The sequence below is a fragment of the Lepisosteus platostomus genome, chromosome 24 (genome assembly GCF_059453375.1).
Source record: "Lepisosteus platostomus isolate fLepPlt1 chromosome 24, fLepPlt1.hap1, whole genome shotgun sequence".
Classification (NCBI taxonomy): Eukaryota; Metazoa; Chordata; class Actinopteri; order Semionotiformes; family Lepisosteidae; genus Lepisosteus; species Lepisosteus platostomus.
In genome coordinates, this window is record NC_142634.1 from 13143134 (window position 1) to 13168018 (window position 24885).

The 24885-nt window shown below is 40.5% G+C and overlaps 2 protein-coding genes across 9 annotated transcripts in view; one reads left to right on the plus strand and one right to left on the minus strand.

Annotated features, from left to right (window-relative positions):
* The window catches only part of cenpe (centromere protein E), a 30273-nt gene extending 18273 nt beyond the window's left edge, over positions 1 to 12000 (minus strand). For 4 of the 5 annotated variants that reach the window (XM_088618070.1, XM_088618071.1, XM_088618069.1 and 1 more), the window contains exons 1-24: positions 11867 to 12000; positions 11372 to 11472; positions 10952 to 11041; positions 10630 to 10748; positions 10098 to 10217; positions 9675 to 9756; positions 9216 to 9283; positions 8868 to 8942; positions 7903 to 7954; positions 7280 to 7367; positions 6923 to 7052; positions 6701 to 6820; positions 5877 to 6032; positions 5498 to 5645; positions 5222 to 5369; positions 4336 to 4549; positions 3997 to 4053; positions 3638 to 3805; positions 2885 to 2959; positions 2309 to 2377; positions 2028 to 2159; positions 1761 to 1938; positions 1428 to 1582; positions 700 to 1014 (exon numbers count right to left, since the gene is read on the minus strand). In XM_088618070.1, the coding sequence (XP_088474196.1) occupies positions 700 to 1014; positions 1428 to 1582; positions 1761 to 1938; positions 2028 to 2159; positions 2309 to 2377; positions 2885 to 2959; positions 3638 to 3805; positions 3997 to 4053; positions 4336 to 4549; positions 5222 to 5369; positions 5498 to 5645; positions 5877 to 6032; positions 6701 to 6820; positions 6923 to 7052; positions 7280 to 7367; positions 7903 to 7954; positions 8868 to 8942; positions 9216 to 9283; positions 9675 to 9756; positions 10098 to 10217; positions 10630 to 10748; positions 10952 to 11041; positions 11372 to 11472; positions 11867 to 11922 (2916 nt within the window). In that variant the 5' untranslated portion in view covers positions 11923 to 12000. The remainder of the gene's footprint in view (positions 1 to 699; positions 1015 to 1427; positions 1583 to 1760; positions 1939 to 2027; positions 2160 to 2308; positions 2378 to 2884; positions 2960 to 3637; positions 3806 to 3996; positions 4054 to 4335; positions 4550 to 5221; positions 5370 to 5497; positions 5646 to 5876; positions 6033 to 6700; positions 6821 to 6922; positions 7053 to 7279; positions 7368 to 7902; positions 7955 to 8867; positions 8943 to 9215; positions 9284 to 9674; positions 9757 to 10097; positions 10218 to 10629; positions 10749 to 10951; positions 11042 to 11371; positions 11473 to 11866) is intronic. The other variant, XM_088618068.1, reaches the window with a different exon arrangement.
* A 255-nt stretch (positions 12001 to 12255) lies between these two features.
* On the plus strand, positions 12256 to 23930 carry ddx51 (DEAD (Asp-Glu-Ala-Asp) box polypeptide 51). Of its 4 annotated transcripts, none has more exons than XM_088618702.1 (17): positions 12256 to 12321; positions 12603 to 12672; positions 12897 to 13333; positions 13573 to 13838; positions 14415 to 14565; positions 14752 to 14897; positions 15414 to 15485; positions 16765 to 16871; positions 17200 to 17308; positions 18163 to 18308; positions 18811 to 19009; positions 19522 to 19637; positions 20301 to 20417; positions 21111 to 21212; positions 21613 to 21676; positions 22108 to 22242; positions 23033 to 23930. In XM_088618702.1, exons 2-17 carry the CDS (start codon positions 12650 to 12652, stop codon positions 23057 to 23059), a joined length of 2217 nt encoding a protein of 738 aa, XP_088474828.1. In that variant the 5' UTR covers positions 12256 to 12321; positions 12603 to 12649; the 3' UTR covers positions 23060 to 23930. The 4 variants fall into 4 exon arrangements, with proteins under 4 accessions (XP_088474828.1, XP_088474826.1, XP_088474827.1 ...); XM_088618700.1 differs by having other exon boundaries at positions 12261 to 12321; positions 12503 to 12672; XM_088618701.1 differs by having other exon boundaries at positions 12264 to 12321; positions 12472 to 12672.
* Positions 23931 to 24885: the final 955 nt, after the last annotated feature.

Below are 24885 nucleotides of genomic sequence, written 5' to 3' on the forward strand. Positions count from 1 at the left end.
CTACAAGATTTAATCAGATGAGTTAAGATTTCATCTGTATTTCTATTAGAATGGTCAAGTGGACTCAGTCACTTTTAGACCAGGTCAGTTGAATTGTAAGTGGGAGATAAGTTATTAGTTTTCACTAGGTTCCATTTGCATGGAAGATTTCAATTGCCTTCAGAGTTTAGGGTGACTTTATTAATCATTTTAAACATCATATCTATTATTGATGGACACTACAATAGTGCAGATGCATCTACTGGTGAAAAATGCACATTCTGATTTTAACCCTTAGTTTGTACAAGACTGAAATTCATGATGATCTGGTCCTGGGAAGATTAAAGATTAAAGATCTGTCATCTGTAAATTCTGTTCCAAGTACACAGGCCATGATGTTATGTGAAAAGCAGTCAAGCTAGTTTGACAAATGCAAAAACTGTGAACTTTAAAACGGGGAAACTGAATTGGCCAAACCTGTTTAAAGGACGTTCACTTGAGGAAAAAAATAATAGAAAAAGCCTTTTCAGTTGCAAAAACTCTTTGCAAACTGAACATAATTTTTTAAAAATTTTATTTGCAATTGAACTTTGTTGCTCGTGCGGAACTTGCAAAAACAACACAATGTACCACTTAAGAAACTCCAGGTGTTAACAGGCACAAAGAACACATCTACATCTGAACTTCTCTCTTGGGATTTGAAAACAAAACTCAACTAACCTGTAGCTTCAGGTCTTCCATTCCATTTAGACATTGCTGTTTTTCTGTAGACGAGCTCTCCAATTCAGTTTTGAGCTTCTCACAGTCTTCAGCAACCTCCACATACTGTGCCTGCACTGCGCTGTGCTGTTCGGACAGATTTGCCATCTTCTGGTCTGCCCGACTTAGTTTTGTTTGCGTTTCCCTCAGGTCTTCGGTTACTTGCTGCACAGCTTCTGTCAGCCTCTGGATTTCCTCATCTCTTTCCACTTTTGCAGAGAGCAGGTCGTCCCGTTCCACCCGGGTGGCACATAACTCATTAGAGACGTCACACACCTAGAAACACAAAAGTTCCAACATCACAGACCTGCGACATTCAATTCTGAAACCCTTCTAGAATTTCAGCACGTTTTGTATTACTAATATATACATACACATAAACACCACAGTGGTGCACTTGTTAGCATTGCTGCCTTGCAGTGCTAACTGGTATTGTCCCACAATCCAAACTCAGAAACTCAGCTGTGCAGATAGGTTATGAGGCCCTGGTGCGAGAGTGTGTGTTGGTGTCTGTGTGTGCCCTGCAATGGACTGGCATCCAGTCTAGGGTGTATCCTGCCTTTGGCTCAATGCTTTCTGGGATAGGCTCTGGGACATCACGACCCTGAACTGGATGTAGTGGTTATAGAAAGTGATGTTATATATATATGCACCTTTAAAAGACCAAGACAGTGAAAGCGGCAGATCACCTGTTTCATCAAGTCATCCACCTTGTCAGGAAGGTTCTTGAGAGCAGAGAGAGAATTAACTTCTGTTTGCAAGGCTCTCTCCCCTTCCTGGGATTTTTCCAGCTCTTTCTTGAGCTCTGCAACGTTTTTCTCCAGATCTAAACGCTCAATGAGATCTGAAATGTAGAAAGATCCATGTCATGGCACAAAGGTACTTCTAGAGCAATCAACTTAAACTGCCTTTACTCTAGCACAATTTAACAATTGCCTAGTTTAAGTTAAGCATCCATCTCTTAACCTCTGCCCCCCCAATTTGTGTAGCATTATACACAAAATATAAAATCATATATATACTTTTGGGGACTTTCCCATCCAGAAGGGTGTTCAGCTTGGCGTTTTCTTCAAAAGCCATCAGGAGCTCTTTCTGCAGGTCCGTCTCCATCCTTTTAAAGCGCATCTTCTCCGACTCCAGTTGGCTGCGCAGCTGGTTCACCTCCACCTCCATCTGCTTATACCTGGCTGCCATGTTGTTCTGTGCAAGAAAGACCGCAAAGGAATCAGCAGCCCGCTTAGCCTGCCTGCAGGCGAGCCAACACACAGCAGCCTCACCGGGGCCTTTACCTCCCTCTCCTTCAGCGCCAGGTTCTCACTGCGCAGGAAGGCCCACTCCTTCTTCGTGTCGCGGCTCACTGCCTCTGCATCGCCGAGAGAGTGCTTCAGGTTCCGGATCTGCTCCGTTAAGTCCTTGCCGCCCTTGAAGGGAGAAACCAACAGCTTAGAAAGACCACGATTACACGGACTTGCAAAAGGTTCGGCATGTCGGTCAACTATTCGGCCAAAGAAGTTAATTGGCTTCAGTGGCAGAGGGGCAGTGGCGTTACTGTTTATATTGTAAAACCTACCATATTCTCAAGTTCTGCAATCCACTCCTCTTTGTTTTGCAGTTCATTGGATTTTGCCTCCAACTCAGCCTAGGAAATAAAGATCTTATTAGAAAAGAACCAGCAATCACAGCTAATTTATTGTTTGTCCCCCCAAATCTTAATCTCTGCCCAAACATCACTGCCCTCAATCCAAGTGAGTCTATATATTGCATAGCTCCCTTGCATAAACATCAAAAAGTTGGAAAATGTTATTAGATGCTGTATTAGTTCCTGTTTTAGAATGGAGATATCACTATAGGAATGCTTCACCTTTTATTGTCCAAGATGCATCTTTCTATCAAAAGAGATCAGGAACAATAAATAATCCCTGAGTCACGAATCACATGCAAGATTCCAACATTGACGAAACTCAGGTCTGAGCTTGGAGAAAACTGCAATGGCTCATGCAATCATTAAAAAAAAAAGATTGCACTCCTTCATAATATGGACCATATTGAAGACCTTTGACAGCAAAGGATAAGGATAAGGAATTTGCAAGGATTTTGTTAACCATCCTGCACACGACAGAATTAAAAAGCTCTCACTTTTCCTCACCTTCAGATTTTGGATGCACACACCAGAATTCTCTAGCTCCATCTTTAAGCTGGTGATTTCTTTCGCTAACTCAGTCTGTGGAGCAATTAAATAAGCAAAACAGAAGCAAAGGAGGGGTTAGGAAGCAGCCACCTGATTGGCTCCCAAATCAACAGCCCAGTTCATCATGCAGGACTTCATACAAAACAAAGCAAAACATTTCCTGGTCACTCTTGCATGCTGCTCGGCATCAAATCGGATACAACGTAAACAAAAAAAGACTTTAAAACAACATTTCTGATTCTTGTTCTTCAGTAAATTGTTTGATCTTGATTATTTTCTCACCTGCCAATTCAAAACACTTTGATTTCTGTATAAAGTTTTCATAATCAAAGCTCTTTGCTATGATAATTAACCCAGTGCGGTCCTGTGTGCATGAAACCACAGTTCCCCCGCAGGTTATGTTTCAGCGGACTGCAGATCAAGAGCACTTGAAAAGAAACATGGACGCAGGTTTTTAATGCAATGACGTTTTGCCTAGCACTAAGCATTTGATGGTCTTAAACTATGCTTACAAGTGTGAATTACAGTTTCAACACAAAAAAGGTATAAAAGAGTTTCCCCTGAGGTTAGTAGATTCCTGAAGGCAGGTTTTAGCGGGACATCAGTGTAGGGGAGATTAAAATGTGATTGCACATGCAGTCTGTTCTATACCCAAGGAAACTGCAGTCCATATCCATACAAGTACTGTTCAAAGTAAACTATTAAAGTCACCTCAGACTGCTTGTGGACCTCCTGCTCTAAAATGTTGAACTCGTGCTGCTCTTCCTTCTCAATGATCTCCTGCTGAAGGCGCACTTTCTCCTGCTGCAGCCCTTCCTTTTCCTTCCACAAAGCGTCCAGCTCCTCCTTCAGCATGTTCAGCTTTGCACTCAGCTCCTCCTGATCGATATTGGTAGTAAAAACAAAATATGGAGCAAACAGATAGGCTACATTGTCATGTGTGACATGTATTTGCAAATTTATACTATAAAAGGATGGTTGTGCAATGTCATCGGCACTTCGAATGGCTTGATCTCTTCTTTAAAATAAAAAAACAGAACAAGACTGTAAAAAAAGTCAATAAAGCCTACCTTCTCAGCCACCAGAGTCTCACAGAGCTGAATAGTGTCTCTAAAATCCTTTTCGTACTGTAGAAAGATAATGCATATGTAAACTGCTTTTAGGTGTAATAGAAAATTCTACTTCAGTGCATTTTCCACACAGCATAAACTCAAATTTCCTTCAGTGAAGAAATTGCATTTAGCCCCTATGATATTTAGTAATGAACTGATCCAAGGATCTCATGCAGCCCTTTCTTGAACAAATGTAGAGGCTTGGCTTCAACACCTGAGCAGGTTGTTCCGTTGTCCCCTGTGGGAACGGGAGTGTGGAACAGGCTGTCGAAGGCGATGCCTCCGGTAACTACTTGCCATTTTACAAAGAGCCTCGCGGCAGCCCTCCACGTGGCTCCCTTCACCCCGGGGGTCCTGCGCCTTCAAGGCCTCCTCCAGCTCGGACACCCGCTTCTCCGCTGCGTTCTGCTTTTCCACGGCTTCCCACGTCTCCCGGATCTTCTTCTGCAGCTCCTCCTCCAAACCCGCGATCCTTTCCTTCACTTCGCTCAGCTGGATCTGAGAAGACAAACTATCAGACGCGAACCGGATTAAAAACAGACCACTAACCGTGTACAGGGGCTACACCTTGGGAAGATCGACTCTCAGAACTCCACCAAAGGAGACGAAGAGCAAATAAACACCACGTAAATCAAGCTGAAAATATTGGAATTGGGCATTCTAAAAGATTAAAAGGATATATCAACATTAAGACACATACTTTCAGAGGAAATTAAGTTTCTTGCAATTCTTTGAAAATGAAACCACAGAATGTAATCCTCTGTTTCAGCCCCAGTGGCCCATGGCTACTACTGTAGGGACCGAATTCGATAACTCATAAGACCAAATGAGGCTGGGGAGAAAATTTGGGAAAATGCTAAAAATTAGTTACAAGATATTAAAAATGAAAGCACCAAAACAGTAATATGTTTATGAAAAATGTAGAACACACATTATTTTTGAAAAATAGAAAAAGAATTGACACAAAATAATATGCTTAAATGTTTAACAATTTACATGCACTCTTTTTTTTTTAGAAACAGTGACCTGTGAGACTAACTGGTTTGGGGCTCTTCATGATCGGGGCTAGAGACCCATCTTGATCAGAACTCACAAGCCTTGCAGACGCAGAGGCCCTCTGGTATGCTGACAGTACAGTATACCGGCAGAAAAACAGACTGGCACTGAAGCCAAGCTCACCCACCTATTTGGAGTGGATGCCGAAACATCGGAAACCGTGGACTGTACAACCCTGCTCCTGCGCACAGACACGTTGCTCATGTTCATCTCCACATCAAAGGGGAAATCTTCAATGTTATGTTGCCACACGTCCTCTCCCTCGATGTCTAATGCTTAAATTGAGAGACAAAATAAGCTTAGCAAAAGAGCTGACATTAGCACAGGGGAGGGCATTCTGCAGTTTTTCCATTACAAACCAACTATTAAGCTCAAGGATGATTCAGTCAAAGTCAGAACTCACTGTCATCTGGTTCTATTAATGCAGATAAGTCCGATTTCTTTCTTTTGGTGGCGTGTTCAAGAAAGCCAATGTCCCCGAAATGGAAGCCTTCGGACTGCCTTCCTCGCAGCAGTTTTCCACCCCATGTCATCCTCCTCTTGCTCCGGATCTGACAAATTAAACAAGTCAGATAGTACAGTGTGCAGTACGCAACAACTCCTTACTGACAGTAAAGTCTGGATACATATTCATTGGAGCTTCCCTGTTACATGTGTATTAAGATCCATTTATATGCAGCAGTTAGGTAATGAAAAGGCAGGCAGAAAAGTTGTACTGCAAAATATTGCAAACATGACTGTAAAATGTACACAACCATTCTTTCAAACTGTCCTGCAATCACCTTTACATCATTGATGGCAAAACTGGAAGAGGTAATGACGATCTTTGTCAAGTTCCTAATTCTGTCCTCCTGCTCCTTCTGAAGCTGGTCTTTTTCCTGCAGCAGCTGGGCCAGGACTTCCTTCTCGGTTGCTTGCATTCGTGTCTCAGAAGAAACCTAACCACACAACAAAGGGACACTATTTTCACCAGGTGACATCGTTAAACCTTTCACAATTGATAACTGAGGTATAGCCCTTATCACCGCTAAAGTAAACTGGCTGCCATTCTGACATACGTTAAACATGTTGTTACAGCTTTAGGTGACTTCGAGATGTCACTTAGATTTTCATATTAATGATTATGATTAGATCATACTGAGAGTTCAGTGATTAATAGCAGTCGGGGGTTTTCTGGGTGACCAGAATGCTGAGGTCTGGGGGGGTCCCTTGAGCAGAAACAATGATAATGTTTACTGTAGTATACCTAGGGAAGTTGTGGATTAATGATTGACGCTATTTAGCTTATTGCACTTGTTTGCTTAATAGTAACTTCTTAATCTAAGGATCTTAAAAGCGTTTTTTCAAGATATGGCCGGTTATCTTGCTTCACCAAGATTTATTCCCCAGTCCTCTGTATTCAGGGTTTCCTGCTTCTCTTGATTTTCACGGTCTTTTGCTCCTTACTTACCTGTTGAAGTTGTATTTCCAAGCTCTGAACTCACCCCAGGCTAAGGGATTTCTTTTAACACCACTTTCACAGCTGCACACATGAAATCTGGGCCAAGAGGATAATGATTACAATGTAACAAGGCTGTAATCTTAGCAGCGCACAAAAATAACATACCTCTTCCAGACGTCTTTTCAGATCCACAATTTCATTTCTGTATCTCCTCATCAGTGCTCCATCATCCAGCACCTCGTTAACATGTGGATCATTTTTCATGTGCTTAGCTGTACTGGCAAACTAGATGGGGGGCAGTTCATTTTGAAAAGTTACCAAGAAGCACATTGGCAATGAAACTGCCGAACATAAGGCTGTCAATACAAAGAGTGATTTCTTTCTTACCTGAAGAGTGCTGAGGGTTTCTTCTACTGTGGCTGGAGTAATGGTGCAAATAATCACAGTCTTGGCATTACCACCAAGAGAGTTCTGCAGAATCCTGGTGAGTTTACTGTCCCTGTAATTGGTAAAACCCCTGGAACAAGAAAGGAAAGATATTTCACTCTTGACCCGGAAGAATGAGAAGGGAACAAAATAAACAAAATAATGGATGCCTGAGCAGTCAAACAAAGAAGTCTTAATTTTTTCACATTGGGACAGCAGCACAAATTACAGATTAGCATTCCAGACCACTGAAGAGATTTTGGCTCCAGCAAGCCCAAAGGTAGCAAAGGTGTTTGGAAAAAGCAGAATTCAACTTACCCACCATTACCATCAGTCAGTTTTTTGATAACCTGGCCCAGAGTAAATAAGCTGCGATTTATGTTGCACCCTTCTTTCAATCGCAAGCCTAAAACACAGGACATGCCTTTTTAGTGAAATATTTAATTCGCAGAAAATATATCCCTATGAGTTAAGTAGTGAGATCATCTGATGCTTTAATAATAAGTAGATCACCTCAAATCACCCATTTCTAAAGATTAAGAACACTTGTAATTTGATTAACCAAATATTGGAGACCCCCTCCTCTTTGGTACTGGAGAAAGTGGGTTCAAAAATTATGACTGAGTATGACTTAAACTATTTGACTAAGTGCCTTTCACAGAAAAAAAAAATCACAAAGCACTGTACATTACAAATGACTCGTATACAAAAGAAAACATACACAGTACCAAAACACATAAGAGAAAGTAGGTAAAAATAAATTAGAGGATCACAGCGTACAATTTGGGACTCCCACTAGTCCAATAGCTTATCACTAACCCTGTGATTGAGGACTGAAATTGAAAAGGGATGGGGTTAATGTTCACTATACTCTGTGTAATTTCAGAAATGCAAGATGCCCAGAAGGAAGTGTTACATCTGCTAGACTGTATATTTGTTACCTTCAGCCCCTGTCTGGCTGGCTCTTTCACTGCCTGCCAAGTCCACCAAATTCTAGAGAAGACAAAAAGGCAATTTAGAGAAAGTACTGTATGATTCCAGTGCTTATAGGACCCAAACTATAGTCATCTACTGTATTTAAAACCATGAAGGAATGAGGAGGCATGAATTCCCTCTCCAATTGCTTTTGCTTTTTAGCAACGAGGGAATGGAGTTAAATCTCCTATAGATGGGGATAGTTTCCAACAGACATTGCTACTTTTAAAATCAAATTCAGTTCATTGGTTTAATTATTTACATTTTGATTCTAAGAGCAGAAATGCAGTTTGAAGCATGTACTGTAGGCGATGTTAAAGCAGAACAGAGAGAAACTATAGCAATACATGATGCCACAAGTCTGGAGTGATTCAGGAACTCAAATCTCTGGTGAAAAGTCAGAGGGTGAAAGAAATAAGAATACGATCTAAACATTTCTGCATTTGCTCTGGTTAATTAGGTACTTATTCACTTCATCTGCTTTAACCCCTATGATTTTTCTAATTGTGCTCAACTAATGTCAAATTCATTGACATTAAGAACACTCCAAAAGCAGAGACTTCACTAAATGAATTCCCTTAAAGGATCTACTGTACACCATTTAAATAACAGAAAGCTACAATTAGTTTACTAGAAAAGACTTGAAGCTGTATTTAGAATCCATCTAGTCTGAAAGTGCAAACTGCCTTTTTACATCTCCGCTAAGGTTATGATCCTTTCTTCCACACAGGTAGAAAGTGTGAAAGTGCAGACTGGATATTCTGACCCACCACTGTGCCATTTACAGTTCAGCATTCATGGCTGGGAATCCAAGCCTACACTTAGCAGTGCTGAGCCAGTTGTTCTCCGTCACTTGGGAAATACTGATCTCGTGACAAGACCACATTTGAAATCCCGTTAAACCTGTTTTAAGTTGTATTTTACAGCTTACCAGATGGGAAACCATGACTGCCTGATCTGCAATTTCCCCACTAGAGGGATCGCTCCGTTCACGGCTCTCCAAAATCTAAAAAAAAAAACCACCCACATAGACCAAATTAAAACTGCATTGTCTCAGTGATTGGACAGATTGACCACAATGTCAAAATGAGAATAATTTCTAAATATATTGTTATATGTAAGTTAAAATATAATTTAAGACAAATGTTCCCACTGTAAAGTCAGTGCAAATTTCTAACAACTAAAGTAATTTCATAAAATACTGCAATGCCCCACCACACAAATTAACCACACAAAATGTGCACCATCACTGAAGAAGCAGTAAGCGTGTGAGACTTACCATTCTGAAAATAGTATGGGACCGGCTACTTCGTTGATTCATTTTGGTGTCCCCATAATGTCGATTTTCTTAAAAACACAAGAGTAGCTAGATCTGAACATCTTGCAATATTAATGAAGATGTAAGAAAATTGTCAGCATTACTAATTGTGATAAGGATCATATCAAGGCAGAAAATCTATCCAAGATGAAACAGACCAAAGAGAAACTATAACATATTAACCTAATTATCACAATAATGCCTTGTGATTTATAGTCACTTTGTTCCAAGTCTCTAAATAACATTGTAGAAATAAGGATAGTGCACCCCAAAAAACAAATCTGAAATCTCAAAACATGCTTCCTTTCCTACAATCATAGTTTTATCTCTTGCAACCTTTAAAATACATGTAGCATAAAAATAAAAACGGTCATGTGAAATCTAGACAAACAGACAAGTATTTTTAAAATACATTCTTACTTTCTCCCTTCTTAATCCATTCCAGGACTTGACTAGCTGATACAACAACTTCTTCGGTAAGATCTGCTACATAAACAGTTCTCTGAAAAAGGTTTTTAAAAATAAAAAATTAGGTTTACGAAAATACAGTAAGACATTGAAATACTTTGGAAAGAATGAAGAACAAAAACAGATATCACACTGCAGTAGAAGCAAGAATTAATGGATATTTGTTAATTGTACAACAAAGTAAATCTGATGTACACACAGGTTGGCTTCAATAACAAACAGGCACCATTTTTAATGATCACAACAGTGTTTTACTCAGTTTGGAAAGCCTCCTGTGAAATCCCTAATCCTCCAGATTTCTGTCACTGGAAGCTGAAATGTTTTGCAGTCACACAAAATACAACGTAAGCAAGTTATTCATATCAGTTGACTCACATTGATCCCTTCTCGGATTTCCAGAGGTTTCCTCTTGGTACTGTCAACCAGCAGGTCTGTAACTGTCTCGTTGTAGATTTCCATGTAGGACACACGCAGCAGAAACTCCATGTTTTGAGACTGAAACAGCGAAAATTAAAATTCCATGGAAGCTGGGGATCAGTTACAATTAACTGTTTTTTGGCTGCAAAATGTTGATCTTCAGAAAACTTTGATCTCTAAACAATCATAAACAATTAAGAATTAACAAAATATTAAAAGATGATTCTGTTTCTAATATCAAAGATATCAAAAGATGATGCTGCAAAGGTCCTTCGGAATCTGTTGATTACGAAGCACAACTGCAATCTGATAGTTTTAAAGTTCCTCTGTAGTTTACAACACAGTGTTGATAAACATTTACGAGGCTTCAATAAAATATTATAAAAGTGTATAATTGTAGAAGTTGTCTTATCTGTTGCTTCACTCAAAATGTGCATAAAATAACCATTTTAAATCTCAATGTTACAAGAATACATAGTGTCTGACCTACCTGTGCAATGGTTTCAAATATGTCATGGATTGCCAGAGGTATTACTCCCAGAGACTCATTACTGCCCATCATTGTGAAAGTCTTTCCTGAAGAGGTTTGCCCATATGCAAAGATAGTGCCTGTGAAAAAAGAACAGAACAAAATCTCTGGAGCGAAGATAGGTACCAAACACAGGTCAACCACTAAGCAGATTTAATTCATAAAACGACTAAATATTTCAAGCTAGTGTAACAAGAAAATAAATACTGTACACACTTATCATTTTTCAGCGATTTGTCCAGATACAGACCACCTTAACTGAGTGGGCACGGGATGCCCTTACCATTGTAGCCTTTGATAGCAGAAATGACGAGAGGCTTGGCAACTTCATCGTAAACCTGAGACGTTGATTCGTTGACATTAAAGACTCTGTCTGCAATGAGAAGAGGAAAAAACATTCATAACAGGAAATGAAATACATAGCAACTAAAATGCTTTAGCATCCCATAGGATTCAAGCATTACAGCAGCCGTTCAAATAAGTAGAGAGATCGCAGGAAACCTGGCATGTGAATGTATTAATGAATACAAATAGAGGACTATGCTTAAGCAGACATTCATCCTACATACAATTCACGTTCTGCGCCAGGCCTCGAATGTCTATACTTAAAAAGTTACTACAAAATTTCTAGGGGCACATCAATCCAGAGGCAAAACGGTCTCCAAAAAGCCTCAGGGAGCAAGGGATTTTAACATCTACTTACCAAAGCTGAACGTTTTCGGGCCATCAACCTGGTAAACAGTCTGTTGATCGGTTTTCCAATATATTGGCACAGACTCTACATTTGACACCTCAGCTTCTTCCCTGTTCGATAACAAAACGTGAAGCGCAATTTTTTTCATTAACAACTCGGGAAACTCCAGATCTTCATTCTTAATTTCGATCAAAAACAATTGATGGGTAATACATCTCCAAATCCAAAATTAATCCAAATACATATAGACAAACTAAAATTTGATAACGTTCCTCGACATTCAACATAAAAAGAATTACATGCTTTATAAGTCAAACATATGCGCCAGGCTTTGAAACATTCTTATTTCTCAGGTCATTGCATTGTCAGAGCTAAGCCCATTAAAAAACAAAATCTTGATTATCGATTATCATAAAAACGTTTCCATATTTCAAGAGGGTTGGGATACGATATCTAACCAAAAATAAAAATTCACAGCCGAGAAAATAGCTGCAAACAAATTACCTCTGAATTAGCGGACGAACCCTCACACAAACTTTAACTGCCGATTCTCCTGCCATTTTATACAATAACTAAAATCCTGTAAAGTAATATCTAAAACCCAGTATTACAATAGTGCCAACCACCCTGCCGTTCTCAGTTTAAAATTTTTCATGTTCGAATTCATTGGACAGCGTCACTCGCTTGGCTGTACCAAAATAATGTTTACAGAGGGGGAGGCTGTACATGCGCTACGTGAGTGAACATGTATCACTACTGAAAAAAAATGTATTGAGTATGTTTTAATATATGGTATATTTGTGATGTTTCTTTTTAAATTAATTTCCCCATGTTTAAGTTTCTTTCTTTTCATAACCAGTTTTCCTGGCCATTTTTGGTTTGACCACAAGTTGGTCGGTGATGTCATCACACCGCGACGTAGTATCGTCAACATGTGTTTGGAAGGCAGCGTGTTTTAGGTAATGGATATTTACAACTAAGGCAATTTTGCAATTGATGTTGTAATGAAATGTGGTTATTAAGATTTTTTTCTGAATATAACGTTTGTTATTGCACTTCATTCGTATTTCAACGTGATGTATTTATGTAGTTATTTACTATGTTTCAAGGTTTAATGGGATCATCTCCTACTTTATACAGCATTGCTGAGGTCTCTTGTCTTAAAGCAGTTGGGAATTGAAGCAAGATATTAAAAAATGTAAAGTATGATCAACTTGAAGAGTGACATTTCCGTCAACAGACATCCTTTAAGGTGACACGAGGTTCTCTGGCAAGATAAATTGGGAGATGGCGCTGTTTCTCATAAACAGGTAAGAATCCTGACTTTTAACATTTGCAGCTAAAATAAAGTTTGTTCATTCAACACCAAATTCATCCAACCGGTGTCGGGAAAATGTAGTTGACTGTTTGACTCCTGTATTGTGTATCGGGGAGTTTCCATGCACTTTTGTATTAAATCGACTGGGTGCAAGGATTTCAGCTACACAGGTACACTGTAAATGTCTGGATTTTAGAGGCGGTGTTTCTGTTCCAGGTACCTAGGGGAGGAGGAGGAGTGTCGGGATGATGACAGCCAGTCCAGGTCTAAAGCTCTTCTGGCGAAGTTGCAAGAGCAGGCCAGAGCAAGGCAGCAACAGAAAACGCCGAAGAGGAAAGAGACGGAGCAGCCTGGTCTTCCAGTCCAGATCGACACCCCCCGGGGCAAGCAGAAAAAGACTGGTGGGGAACAGGAGTCTACAGATGTAGTATGTAAAAAGAACAAGAAAAATGTAAGTAAAGCTCCATCTTCTCAAAGTGACTCGGAGGACGGCCAGAGAACAGGAGCAAGACCGACACCGGAGCTTTCAAACTACTGTTCTGATGCAGATGCTGACACGATCCCTCAAATTTTGCCTGGGAAAAAAAGGAAGAGGAAAAATACAATGCCAGATGGTCCAGGAATTGAGGGGAAAGCAGAGGCCAATGATTCAGGTATCTTAGTCTTCTGAAGCTCTTTGTCTGTTGCAGTTAGGTTTGTGTACTGCATGAACTGTGAGGATACCCATCTGTTTTCTGTGCGTGTACCCTTGCCGGGTGAACGGATCCTTTCTTGGGCTTACAGAAGCTGGAGAGACATCATCAAAGTGGTTTTCAGAGACCCGCAGGAGTGAGGCCTTTTGCGAGCCTTATATCTTATGTGCATTTTCCCAATTCTGTCTGTAATGTTTCAGATGGCAACAGCGAAAAACCATTGAAATCCAAAAAGAGGAAGAAGGCACCAGAGGGGAAAGGAAAACCAGAGGAAGAGAGGCCTGCTGAAGATGGGAGGGGCAAAGACCCAGAAAGTGAAGAGGGGAGGGATAGTGAAGAGACCGTGGGAGAAATGAAGGAGGAGATAAGCGAGCAGAGAGAGACCCCTGTCCAAAGTAAAGATCAGAATCAGTCCCAGTCTTGCTTCACAGTTTTGGGAGGTTTTGAGAAAAAAGCAGTGCAGAAGGTAACTTTTCTGTATTGTATACTCAGAGTTTAGCCCTCCTCCTCTCCTGTAATTAGGAGGTCTTCTGAATGAGTTTGCGTGATAATGTTGGTGGTTCTGTGAAATTTGTTAATCCCAATGGCTCGCCACAGCCAGATTCAAGTGGTCTTGGTTTATTGGCCACAACTCCATTAATACTTTTAATTGAAGCTTAACATTGTTAAAGAGCCTAACTATGGTTTTGGAACAGCAAGTCAAATTTTCCTGTTCTTTTTTTTTATTACGGTTAAGATCAAATACTCAATGTAATAAATCTGACTATTTACTGGAAAATGATACTCAAGGAATGAAATAGGGAAGTGGTAATAACTCTGCTTCACAGAGAGTTTGGGTGAGAGGTACATTCTTATTTATGTACTGGCAGTGACAGGTTTGGGAAAGTCAACCTGCTTCTTCTAAAGTAAAGTTAGAACAGAGTCATGTGATGTTGTGGAAAGGGAAGAACAGCGAGGATTGTCAGAACTGTAATTGGACATGAAGAAGGGCATTGTGAAGGAGGGTCCGAGAACAACCCTTCTTTTTCGATTAATGTCTCAGGTCTACAGGGTTCTGCCTCATTGGCTGGCTCAGCCTAACCTGATCCACAGAGACATCAAGAGCAACTTGGTACCAGTTGTCGATGTCCCAGGACTCTGCCCCAGACTTCTAAAGAAGCTGGAGAGCTGTGGAATCCAGCACTTCTTTCCAGGTGAGTGAGTTTCTGTGCATTTCAGGAAAATGGACGGACCTTATAAAGCCTACCAGTCAGAGTGAAGCTGGTTTTGTGGGTTATTGCTCACAGGTTTAAACACAGTAATTCCAAGTTGTCTCGCTGAGGCCTTGTTGTGAGGCCCGTCCTTGTTTCACGGCTGTTGCATTCCTGTGCTGTGTGCAGTGCAAGCCGAAGTGATCCCTGCCATTCTGGAGAGTGCACCCCATGGCATGCTGGTTGGCAGAGGGGGCTATAGGCCCCGGGACATCTGTGTATCCGCGCCAACGGGCAGCGGCAAGACGTTGGCATTTGTCATCCCAGTGGTTCAGGTATCGTCCCATAACATCTTACCATGTAAAAACTTAATTTAACGGCATCTTTCATGTAAATGTTGTAATCCAGATTTCTCGCAACCTTATAACCCTTGATCAGGCTTGCATACTTTGTAAATATTTGCGCACACTTGTGAAGGGAATGCCTGAATAAATAAAGGATGATGTCATTTTTAAACTTCAAACAGCTTCATATTTGGAGAAATAAGCTAATAACCTGTTCTCTCTTAACTTTACTTAATAAAATCTGGAGCATGCAAAAACCAAATTGATAACATACAGAATTAATTAAGTGATATTTTTCTTTAATGACATTGAAACAATCTGATTGTTGTGAGTTAATGAATGGTTAGTGACTCTGGCCAGTGCTTGTATTTATCGGTTGATAAACCGATGACCAGTCCAGAGCCTAGAGTCCTGGCCAGCCACAGGAGCCTTTTCATCTGACAGCTCTTAACACGTTTGCCACAGTTATAGTTGTTCTTCAATCATCCACGTCCCCTTTTTTGGCAGATGTTGATGAAGAGAGTGGTCTGTGAGGTTCGGGCTCTGGCAGTCCTGCCCACCAAGGAGTTGGCACAGCAGGTACACAGGATGCACAGTATATGATCAAAAAATGGTTGCTCTGTGACACTAAGTAGCACAAAAGAAGTCTGCTATTTTTCAGTGTAGACTGTGAAGACTGGTGTTTTATATTTGCATTGACCAAAGTAATTTTTTAATGCATAGCACATCTGATAAAGTTTTAGAAGCTCCTATATTGTTAGTTCTGGTCTTTGAGTCCCTATGACATCATTATAGTAATGCTCATTAATATATCCCAGGGCGTTTAAAAAATCCCAGGGCCAAATTTCCCATTGGCCCTTACCAATCATGGCCTCCTAATAATACCCATCTATGAAATTGGTTTCATTACTCTGCTCTCCTCCCCACTAATAGCTGATGTGTGATGAGCGTTCTGGCGCACTATGGCTGCCGTCGCATCATCCGGGTGGATGCTGCACATTGGTAGTGGTGGTGGAGGGGAATCCCCATTACCTGTAAAGCGCTTTGAGTGGGGTGTCCAAAAAAGCACTTTATAAATGTAAGCAATTATTATTATCATTAATAAATTCTGGCATGCCTTTGAGATAGAAGTAGTATAATCCTAAGAAGATGCAGAGTCATGTGTAGATTCTCCTGCTGTAAATGCAGGTGTTGTCGGTTTCAGGGGCTCTGGAGGGCTTGTGGTCACGGGTGCGAGCCTGAGTCGTGGTACTCACCAGCTGTGCACAATGGGTTGAGCTCCGCTGTTGGTAGGGAGGGAAAGGTTGACCCGGGATGTCTCTAGCAGATTTGTCATGCTGTCAGTGAGGAACACACCTCTCCTCCACCTGCCAGTGGACCTCTGGTAGGGGGTTGTGCTTCATGGGATGCGTTAGAAGACAAGGGGCTCAAAAGTGGGTGGGTCTGAGGAGTCTGCATACAATTCCCAATTCTCTCTCACGTGAGGGTATGGGATAAGTAGTGGAAATTCCAAAATCAGATAAACATAACAGTGAATCTTAATATTTTTGGAAAAGAGTGATAGTGATCATCTTTAAGATAAAAACCTAAAAAAGGAAATAGGAAACTGTTGGGTGGGGTTAGGGGTTTGCTGCACTGGTAAAAGTAGTTCTTTTAGGGACACCAGCTGCATCTCGTGATCTTGAAATTCTGACTTCTTCAGGTTCCTATTGCTTGTAAACTGTTTTCAAATCCTTCGCCTAAAAGATCAGATCGATATAACATAGGCTCACTGAACAGATAATATTGCACATGCACAGAGTGTCCTCGGCAAGCCTATCCCCAGTTTTGATTTTTGTTTAAATTTTCTCCTGCGCAGGTGCGCAAGGTTTTCTGCATGTATGCTGAAGGCACCGGCTTGAGAGTGGTCATGATGGCTGGGCAGAAATCTTTCGCCCTGGAGCAGGCCTCCCTTTTGGAGAACAAGTAAGGAACATGGGTTTATCTGGACTCTTGATGTGAAGGGTGGAACCGGAAGCTTGGGTTCCTGTCGTTGAAGCAGAATGCTCCTGTTGTTATAGTTTTGTAACCGAAAGACGAATATGTGGAATGAATTTAAGAAAGGAAGATTTACATTTTCCCAAATCCAACAAAAAAAAAAACTAAGAATTGTATGCAGACTGGCTGAGCTGCAACCAGAGGTGAGAGCATGTTCTGTTGTGGTCTGCAAAAATTGTTTGTGTGTCCACACTGTTGGAACAGAAAGGATATTGTGCGAGTGTGATTAATCTGAGGTGTCTTTTCTCATACGCAGTGGTACAGGAAGCAGGAGCCTGGCTGACATTGTAGTGGCGACCCCTGGGAGACTGGTTGATCACATCAATAAAACACCCGGTTTCACTCTGCAACACCTCCGCTTCCTGGTAACTGGGGCTCGTGTTTATTTAGTTACTCATCCACTGGAACTCCCTTCAGGCACTTTTCCTGTTTCACGTCTCTGCTGACTTCATTTGGCTCCAGACTAATACTGTAATCATAAAAATGTCACAGTGTGTTTTGAGTTCTGAGATTTCTAAGAGCAAATAAACAGAATTGTCTAGCTAGTGTGATAGTTTAGTCTGGATACCTAAAAGGAGACACGTTTAGAGAACAGTGCCAAAGTGTATAGGCTGTCATACAATAGTTTAATTTTAATTTTTGTTTTATAAAAAAATAAAGCTGAATTGGTTATTTTTGGGGATATTTAAATATTCTGCGTTTCACTTCTTTAGATGATTTACAAGAAGGATAATTCTGAAACTCCAGACTTGCAACAGAACATGTCAGAGTGGTTATATTTTGGTTTCAGAGCCTCTGCTCAACTTGTCTACTCAGTTGTCTGGGCTGTTTAGCTGTTGATCTATTCTCAAGTGTTTATTTTTTTCTTAAAAAGTTAAAATGTTGTGTATAACATGTTTGGAATTGCTGATTATCAGTAAGTCTGGTTAACAATTTAAACCCTTGTAATCCCTAAAGCCCTATTGAAAATTAGTGACTGCATACACTCTGATGATATGACCCCCTTGTGTGCTGCTGTTTGGAGAATCGTTGTCTCATTTAATGATGTACAGATTGAGTGCATTTAACAATTAAGAGTTTTGGAAAGCCATGTCTTAATTTTGACAAAATACTGATTTGTTTTCTCAGTGAATTATTAACAGAATCCAAGAAGATTTAAAGGCAAGACGGTATATGGGTTTGGATACGCTTTTATTTGTTGATGGTTGTTTGTGTGTAGATTATTGATGAGGCAGATCGGATGATTGACAGCATGCACCAGGCTTGGCTGAGTCATGTGGTGAAGGCAGCTTACAAAGGGGGGCGGAGCTCGGAGCTGGGCTCACTCTTCAGGAGGGCGGAGCCTGGGCCAATCACAGCAGCGAGGTAAGCTCTGCCATCCAATCATCTCATGGCATTCGTTTTTCAATCGGTGCAATAATAAAATAGCATCAGTCACATTTTGAAGCCCCGGTGTTGCAGAGTATGCCCTTGTTGTATACATTGTTTGGCCACATTATATGAAAAGAACACCCAAACAAGGTGTTTATGATTATTAAAGTCATGTGATTTCAAAAGTAGCCTGTTGAGACGTGTTGTAGCAACTAACAAAGGTTTTCAAGTATTGTGGCTTTTGTATAGCTGGGCTCATATCTTAAAAGAGCAAGAAGACACACAAATTCGTGAAGCGTTTCATATTTTGGGGGTGGAGTGGTGGCTCTGTGGCTAAGGATCTGTGCCTGTGGCCATATAACTGTATATGGCCAAGAAAGTGATCTTATCTTACCTTAAATGATGTTTTTTAATGATATGCTTATGGGAATGATATGCTGCAGTTTTAAATTCTGTCTAAAAGGATGCAAACCCTCGTCTTGTTTCCTCCTGTTAGCCTGACCCAGCCACAGATGCCTCTGCAGAAGCTGCTTTTTTCTGCCACCCTGACGCAGAACCCGGAGAAGCTGCAGCAGCTGGGCCTCTATCGCCCTCTGCTGTTCACCTCTGTGCACAGCAAGTCAGCCTCCCCCTCCCTGCCTCGGCCAGCGTCCCCCCAGCCCCAGGAGAAATTCAACTTCCCCGAGGGCCTCACTGTGAGTAACAGAGAGAGTCCAGTCTAGAGAGGCTTTACTGAAATACAGTTACACATCATCTTCTGTCTTCACCCCCTGGGGATGAAGAAAATCAATTTATTTGATTAAAATTGCATTTTAATAATTAAAATCTTCCTTTGTACAATTAGGACAGTTCACACGTTGAATATCCCGTGCAATAGTTTATTATCGATTAGCGTTATTCTTTATAATCTCTTGTTAATTTATATCCACAAAATGAGGAATAGTACTAATCTGGATCTTCAAAGCCAATCATGTGGTGTTTACGCAATGGTGCTATAAAAGATTCCACTTTCTTTCATTATTAAAAAAGTGCCATACAACTCTGTTAAAAACCCAGGCAGCATTTTCACTAGCACATCTCTTAAATGCAAGGGCAAAAAAATGAAAAATCAGTATGAAACGCCATGGTAGTTTGTTGTTTTAAATTTGCCTTTTCAGTGCACACATTGGTAATTTATTCATAGTTTTTTTCCTCACCTGTCCTGCAGGAATACTTTGTGCCCTGCACTCTCAACAGCAAGCCTCTGATCATTCTGGATTTTATTCTGCGGCTGAAGTTCAGCCCAGTCCTGTGCTTCACAAACTCCAGAGAGGCGTCTCACAGGTGAGAGTGTACAGCACGCCGGCACCTCGTTCCCTCTGCTGTCTTATCCAAGTACCAACTACGAAAAACTGTCAGGCAGAGGAGAATCCCGAACTTCTTAGGATTAAACTTTTAAACTTCAGTTCTGTACAGCCACCAAGTAAAAAAAAAAAAATCACGTGCTTGCCATCAGTCTGAAGTGGTTTGTTTTTCTTTTCTTTTTTTTAACTTAAAAACACAATTTTTTAAAATTTAAAATTAGAAATTGTTCGGTGGATGTACTAAATATGTCCCTTCATGTCAGTGGTGTATTCAGTCATTAGTAAAACTAGCCGTTTGTACGCTGAACCAAGTTATACCTCTGTGACCATTTTATTGTGAAACTTTCATTATTTACAGCTTTACCCAGTCATAGCTTTGAACTGGCATTAATGTAATTAATTAATCAATTTAAAAATTGCATTTAATGTGAATGAATAATTAAGTTACGTGATTAACCATTTACAACAGGCATTAAGCCCCAATACTGGGAACTTAACTGTCTGGGTAACAGCTACAGTATTAAGAACTAGATGCTAAGTACATAACAAATGCTTCATCTTTCTTAAGATATTACGCAGTTTCTGTTACGTTGAATCTTTTCCTTGGCTTGTTGCTCTGAGAGTTTCTGTTGCTCTCCCGTAGGCTTTATCTGCTGGTTCGCTTGTTTGGTGGTGTGCAGGTGGCCGAGTTCTCCTCACGCCTGAGCCCCAACGAAAGGAAGAAGACCCTAAAAGAATTTGAGCAGGAGAAAATCCAGCTGTGAGTTGCTCTTATATATGTGCTGGCCAGCTAGGCATTGCACATTCCTGAGCAGTATCAGCCTGTTATAAAATATCATCCATTACACTCGGGGTACAAGGCGTGATACCATGTGGATTAGATTGCATTCATGTAAAAAAGTCTCATGGTTAAGAGGAGACTATGAGAGGGATATCCATCTCCTGGATTCTCAAGAGCATTCCAACATCCCTCCCCAAGAGGCTAACATTTTGGCGAGTGGATTGATCCGTGGCTTGACACACCACGTAACGTGCTTTATATCGGTAATGGGGACCATCTACCACCATCAATGATGTAATGGTAGCCAAAGGGCGCACGTACGCTCACCACACTTCGGTTATCAATGGGGAGGAGAACAGAGCGATGCAGCAAATTCCTAGATGGGGATTATTAGGAGTCCTTGACTGGTAAAGGCTAGGGGAAAGGTTGGCATATGACACTTGGGTTAAACCCCTACTCGTTTTGAGAAACTCCCTGGGATTTTTAATGACTACAGAGAGTCAGGACCCCAGTTTTACCTAATCTGATGGATTGTGCCTTTTTTTGCAGTGTAGTGTTCCCATCTCTGTACTGTAGAGTAGAGTAGGACCCACACAGAATCCAAGGTGCATCTGCACACTCTGCATGTTGGAGTATTGAAGAAAATGAGAATGTTTTCCCCCACCCAAACAGGTTAATCAGCACTGACGCCACTGCCCGAGGAATCGATGTCTCTGGAGTGAAGTGCGTCATTAACTACGATGCCCCTCAGTTTATCAGAACCTATGTGCACAGGTGAGTGAAATATCCATCACTGGAAAGCGTTTTGAAAAATCACAAGCCTTTAATGCATTCTAAATCACTCTTACATTTTTAATGCAAGCTTTTTTAAACCGTACAATGTCATTAACTGTTGGGTTATGACGGTCATGCAATATCAAGCGTTTTTCTCCTCTGCATGAATCCAGGAATGGCTATGGCACAAATTGACAAAGAAAGTTTTGTAGTGAATTTGATTATTTCTTAATCTTGGTTACATTTTGAGGCACAAACATGTTTCTAAATTGACTTCTCAATGTGTGGGGAGAGGGTATTGTCTCTGTATTTGCTGTTTTCGGTAATAAAGATAAGGGTAGGCTTTGTGTCAGTGTTAGCTGTTTATCTGTGAGCCTGGTGTTTGTGCATTGTCTCCCAGGGTGGGGCGGACAGCCCGGGCAGGGAAGGCTGGACTGGCTTTTACATTCCTGCTGGGAGTTCAGGTGAGTTGCGGTAATACTCTGTAATCCTAGTGTGTGTAGCTTAGTAACAGTACATAGGTGAAATCCACTGGAGCAGAATGGGGTGTCATCATCAAACTGAATAAATGATCTATGACGAATCATTGCTCCGGAATGTGAATTACAGTGTCACAATCGGCGCTGAAGGTTCAAAGGGTTCACCTTAAAATTTGAGAACCAGAGCATAAGATAAAGTTTTGCCGAGCAGAGGTGGCCATTCAGCTCAACTGGCTCATTTGTTTTTTGGAAGTTGATTGGTCTGAGGATCTCATCCAGCTGTTTTTTTTCACAACAGGGCTTGACAACACGACTTGTTGACTTCCCCTCCCACACATTGCGTGAAGATGTTTACATGTTGTCGGTTTTGAATGCACCGCTTTTTGTTCATGAAATCCACACGCGTGTTCCTTCAGGAGAAAAGATTCCTCCAGATGCTGAAGGATGCAGGCAGCCCTGGGATCCAGAAACAGATCATCAAACCCGAAGCCCTGAAGGCACTAGTTCCTCGCTATGAGCAGACGCTGCTGGAGTTAGAGACCGCCATTCAGGTAACGCTGGGAGGGAAAGCATCATAGATGATTAAAGAAAAACAGGAAAAAAAATGTCCTTTCAGTAAAAATGAGTGAGTTCTGATAACGTTTTGAGGGGTTGCAGGAGGTAGAGGGTTAATTTGACTAGCTTGTACAATTTGATCATTTCCCAGAGAAATCATAAAGGTGGACCTTGAAACAAGCATTCCTGGGTGTCAACTCATTGGCCAGAGAAGGTCAAGTCAGAGAAGCTAAAAACTTGCCACAATGTTGGCCTTATTCTCTATTGTTTTTAAGAAATAAGCCTTAGCCAGAAGTCAGGTAAACCATTAATTTGTATGAGCTGCAGAACACTTCTGTCCCAGAGCTAGTCTGCTTCAGTAGCTCCAAAATTGGAAAGTGAAACTTCCAAGGCTAAAGTGCCTCCACAATGACTGCAGTAAACAAACCTGAAGGTATTCTCGTGTCCTGAGAGGTATCTTGCCCAGTACACCTGGACTCCTCAACTGAAACTGCAGCGCTCCCTGAATGGAAAGTGAGGTGTATATCTTTACGAATGGGATTAATTTTTTTGAGCACAAAAAACATTCATCTGAAGAAGGGGCACAGACCTCAGCCTGAATGCTGCAATCATGCAGGATGAAGGTGTGTTAAGGAAAACACAAACATGATTTGAATGTTTCAACATTTGCATGATGTTTCCCTTAAAACTGAAGTGTGAATGCTGGAGAACGATGTCCTCTGAGTTGAAGTGCACAATGTGTGTGTTTACAATGGCTCACTGTATTGTTCTCAAATTTTGAAACAGGAAGAGCGAGCCACAAAGCACACATGAGGCTCTGCTGGGCTGAAGGCGGTTTTCTAAGTGACCTGAAAGAAGAAGAACTTGATTTCTATCTGCTCTCAGTGCCGTGATTTTTTTTATGCGTATGGACAAAGTTTTTATACGAAAAAAATTGAAAGCTGTTACAGGTAAATGTCATCGAATGAAGTTAACCATCAACAGATAAAGTCTTGGATATAATTTATTACTTGTTATTCAGTTATTGTTGCCATCAGATTTTGTGTTAAATTAGGAAATTTGTCAAGTTCAATATTACATTTTTGTGATTGCTTTCAAATGAAACCTGTACTTATCTGGAGCATATGTTTTGGAATGCTCATAAAAATATTTTTTTTCACTCACTATCTTGACGTCGTTTGTTTTTAACTCTATTTTACTGTGAAGTTCCTATTCCTGCTTCTTCAGTTATCTTGATGCTTCCAAAGTCCTCCAGCTCTATCAGTAGTTATTCTGTTTCGGAAACTATGCCTGAATACTATAACACTTTAAAGTTTTGTTATTGGGAAGAGGAGGACGCATTCAGGTGAAAAGAGCCATTTCCATTGTTTGTCAGCATCATGCACTGATCAGTCTTATACAATTTACACAGATTAACCATATAAGTAATTATCTTAACATTTTCATATTTCATCCGTGTAAATACACTTATCTTTTCCTAAATTAATTTCAGTTTAACCAGCTTCTGGTATTGATTTGTAAAACATCCCCCAGCTGGTAAATCCTGGAACAGAACTGTGCTGTAATATAGGATCCATCTCTGCCGTCCAGTATCAGGTGGCTGTTTTTTGTTTAACTGTTAATTGGAAATACCGTTAATTTTGGTTATAAACAGAAACGGTTTGCATTAAAAATGTATTCCTCATCTACTGTATGTTTTATTTATGTACTTAATAAGAGTACTTGCCATTTACTGTACATCACAACTGCTTCACACTTTTACCCAGTCATGTAACTTAAGACTAAATCTTTATTACAATCCAAGTGGAGTACAGGTCAAGTAAAAAGGGGATGTCTTTTTCTGGTGCACTTGAACTAGAAACTTTCCTTCAGTGGTCAATGTCCTCGTTTTTATGTTTAGTTCCCTGTCAAAGTGAAATACAAGCTGTGTTGTAGCTAGAGAATGTGGCTTTGCGTTTGTCCAACTTTAAAGAACAAAAAGGAGCATTATAGGAAAAGGAAGCCGTTTGGTATTTTGAAGGTCTCTGGGGTGCAAAACATAGCATGTCAGCTGACATCTTGTGCCCTTGGAATGGGTTGTCTTTTTTTTTCTTTGGTATTTGGCTATTGTGATGTTATTGTGAAAATCACTCGCCAAATGCCAAGAGGGGGGGATTTGTATCAAGTTTCATCAGCAGTTCCATCCGGTCAGTGATTTGCAGAAAGTCACTTTGTGGACCTGCTAGGCGAAACCGACATTTTCTCACTTCTGAATTAATTTTTAGAAGGTGATTTCATTAGTTTAAAACCATTTGTATGAGAAACGGTGACTAATGGTTTTAAACTATGTTTTTAAAGCTGATTTAGATATGTAAAAAAAAATTAATAAAACTTCATTTGCTGGAGTCCAGCTCACTTTTTTAAATCTAGTATGTGTTTATTTGGATTAAAGTTAAAAAATCTAATAGTGAATTTATTAACAGTACATTTATTAGTTTACTCCTGAATTTAAATTCAGCTTTAGCCGGTAATTTGACTTTGCACTGTGGGGAAAGGCAAGTGGGGGTTGTTTGTCTTGGCGGTCAAGTCTGTTTTGAAATCAGGAATTTGGGAATGTGCAACAGTTAAAACTTATCTGATTGAACTTGGAACTGCAGCTC

Coding starts and splice junctions, on each gene's coding strand:
- ddx51 (XM_088618702.1), top strand. CDS start 12,650: ATGGCGCTGTTTCTCATAAACAG. Junction 12,673..12,896: donor GCGCTGTTTCTCATAAACAG/GTAAGAATCCTG, acceptor TTTCTGTTCCAG/GTACCTAGGGGAGGAGGAGG. Junction 19,010..19,521: donor ACTTCCCCGAGGGCCTCACT/GTGAGTAACAGA, acceptor CCTGTCCTGCAG/GAATACTTTGTGCCCTGCAC.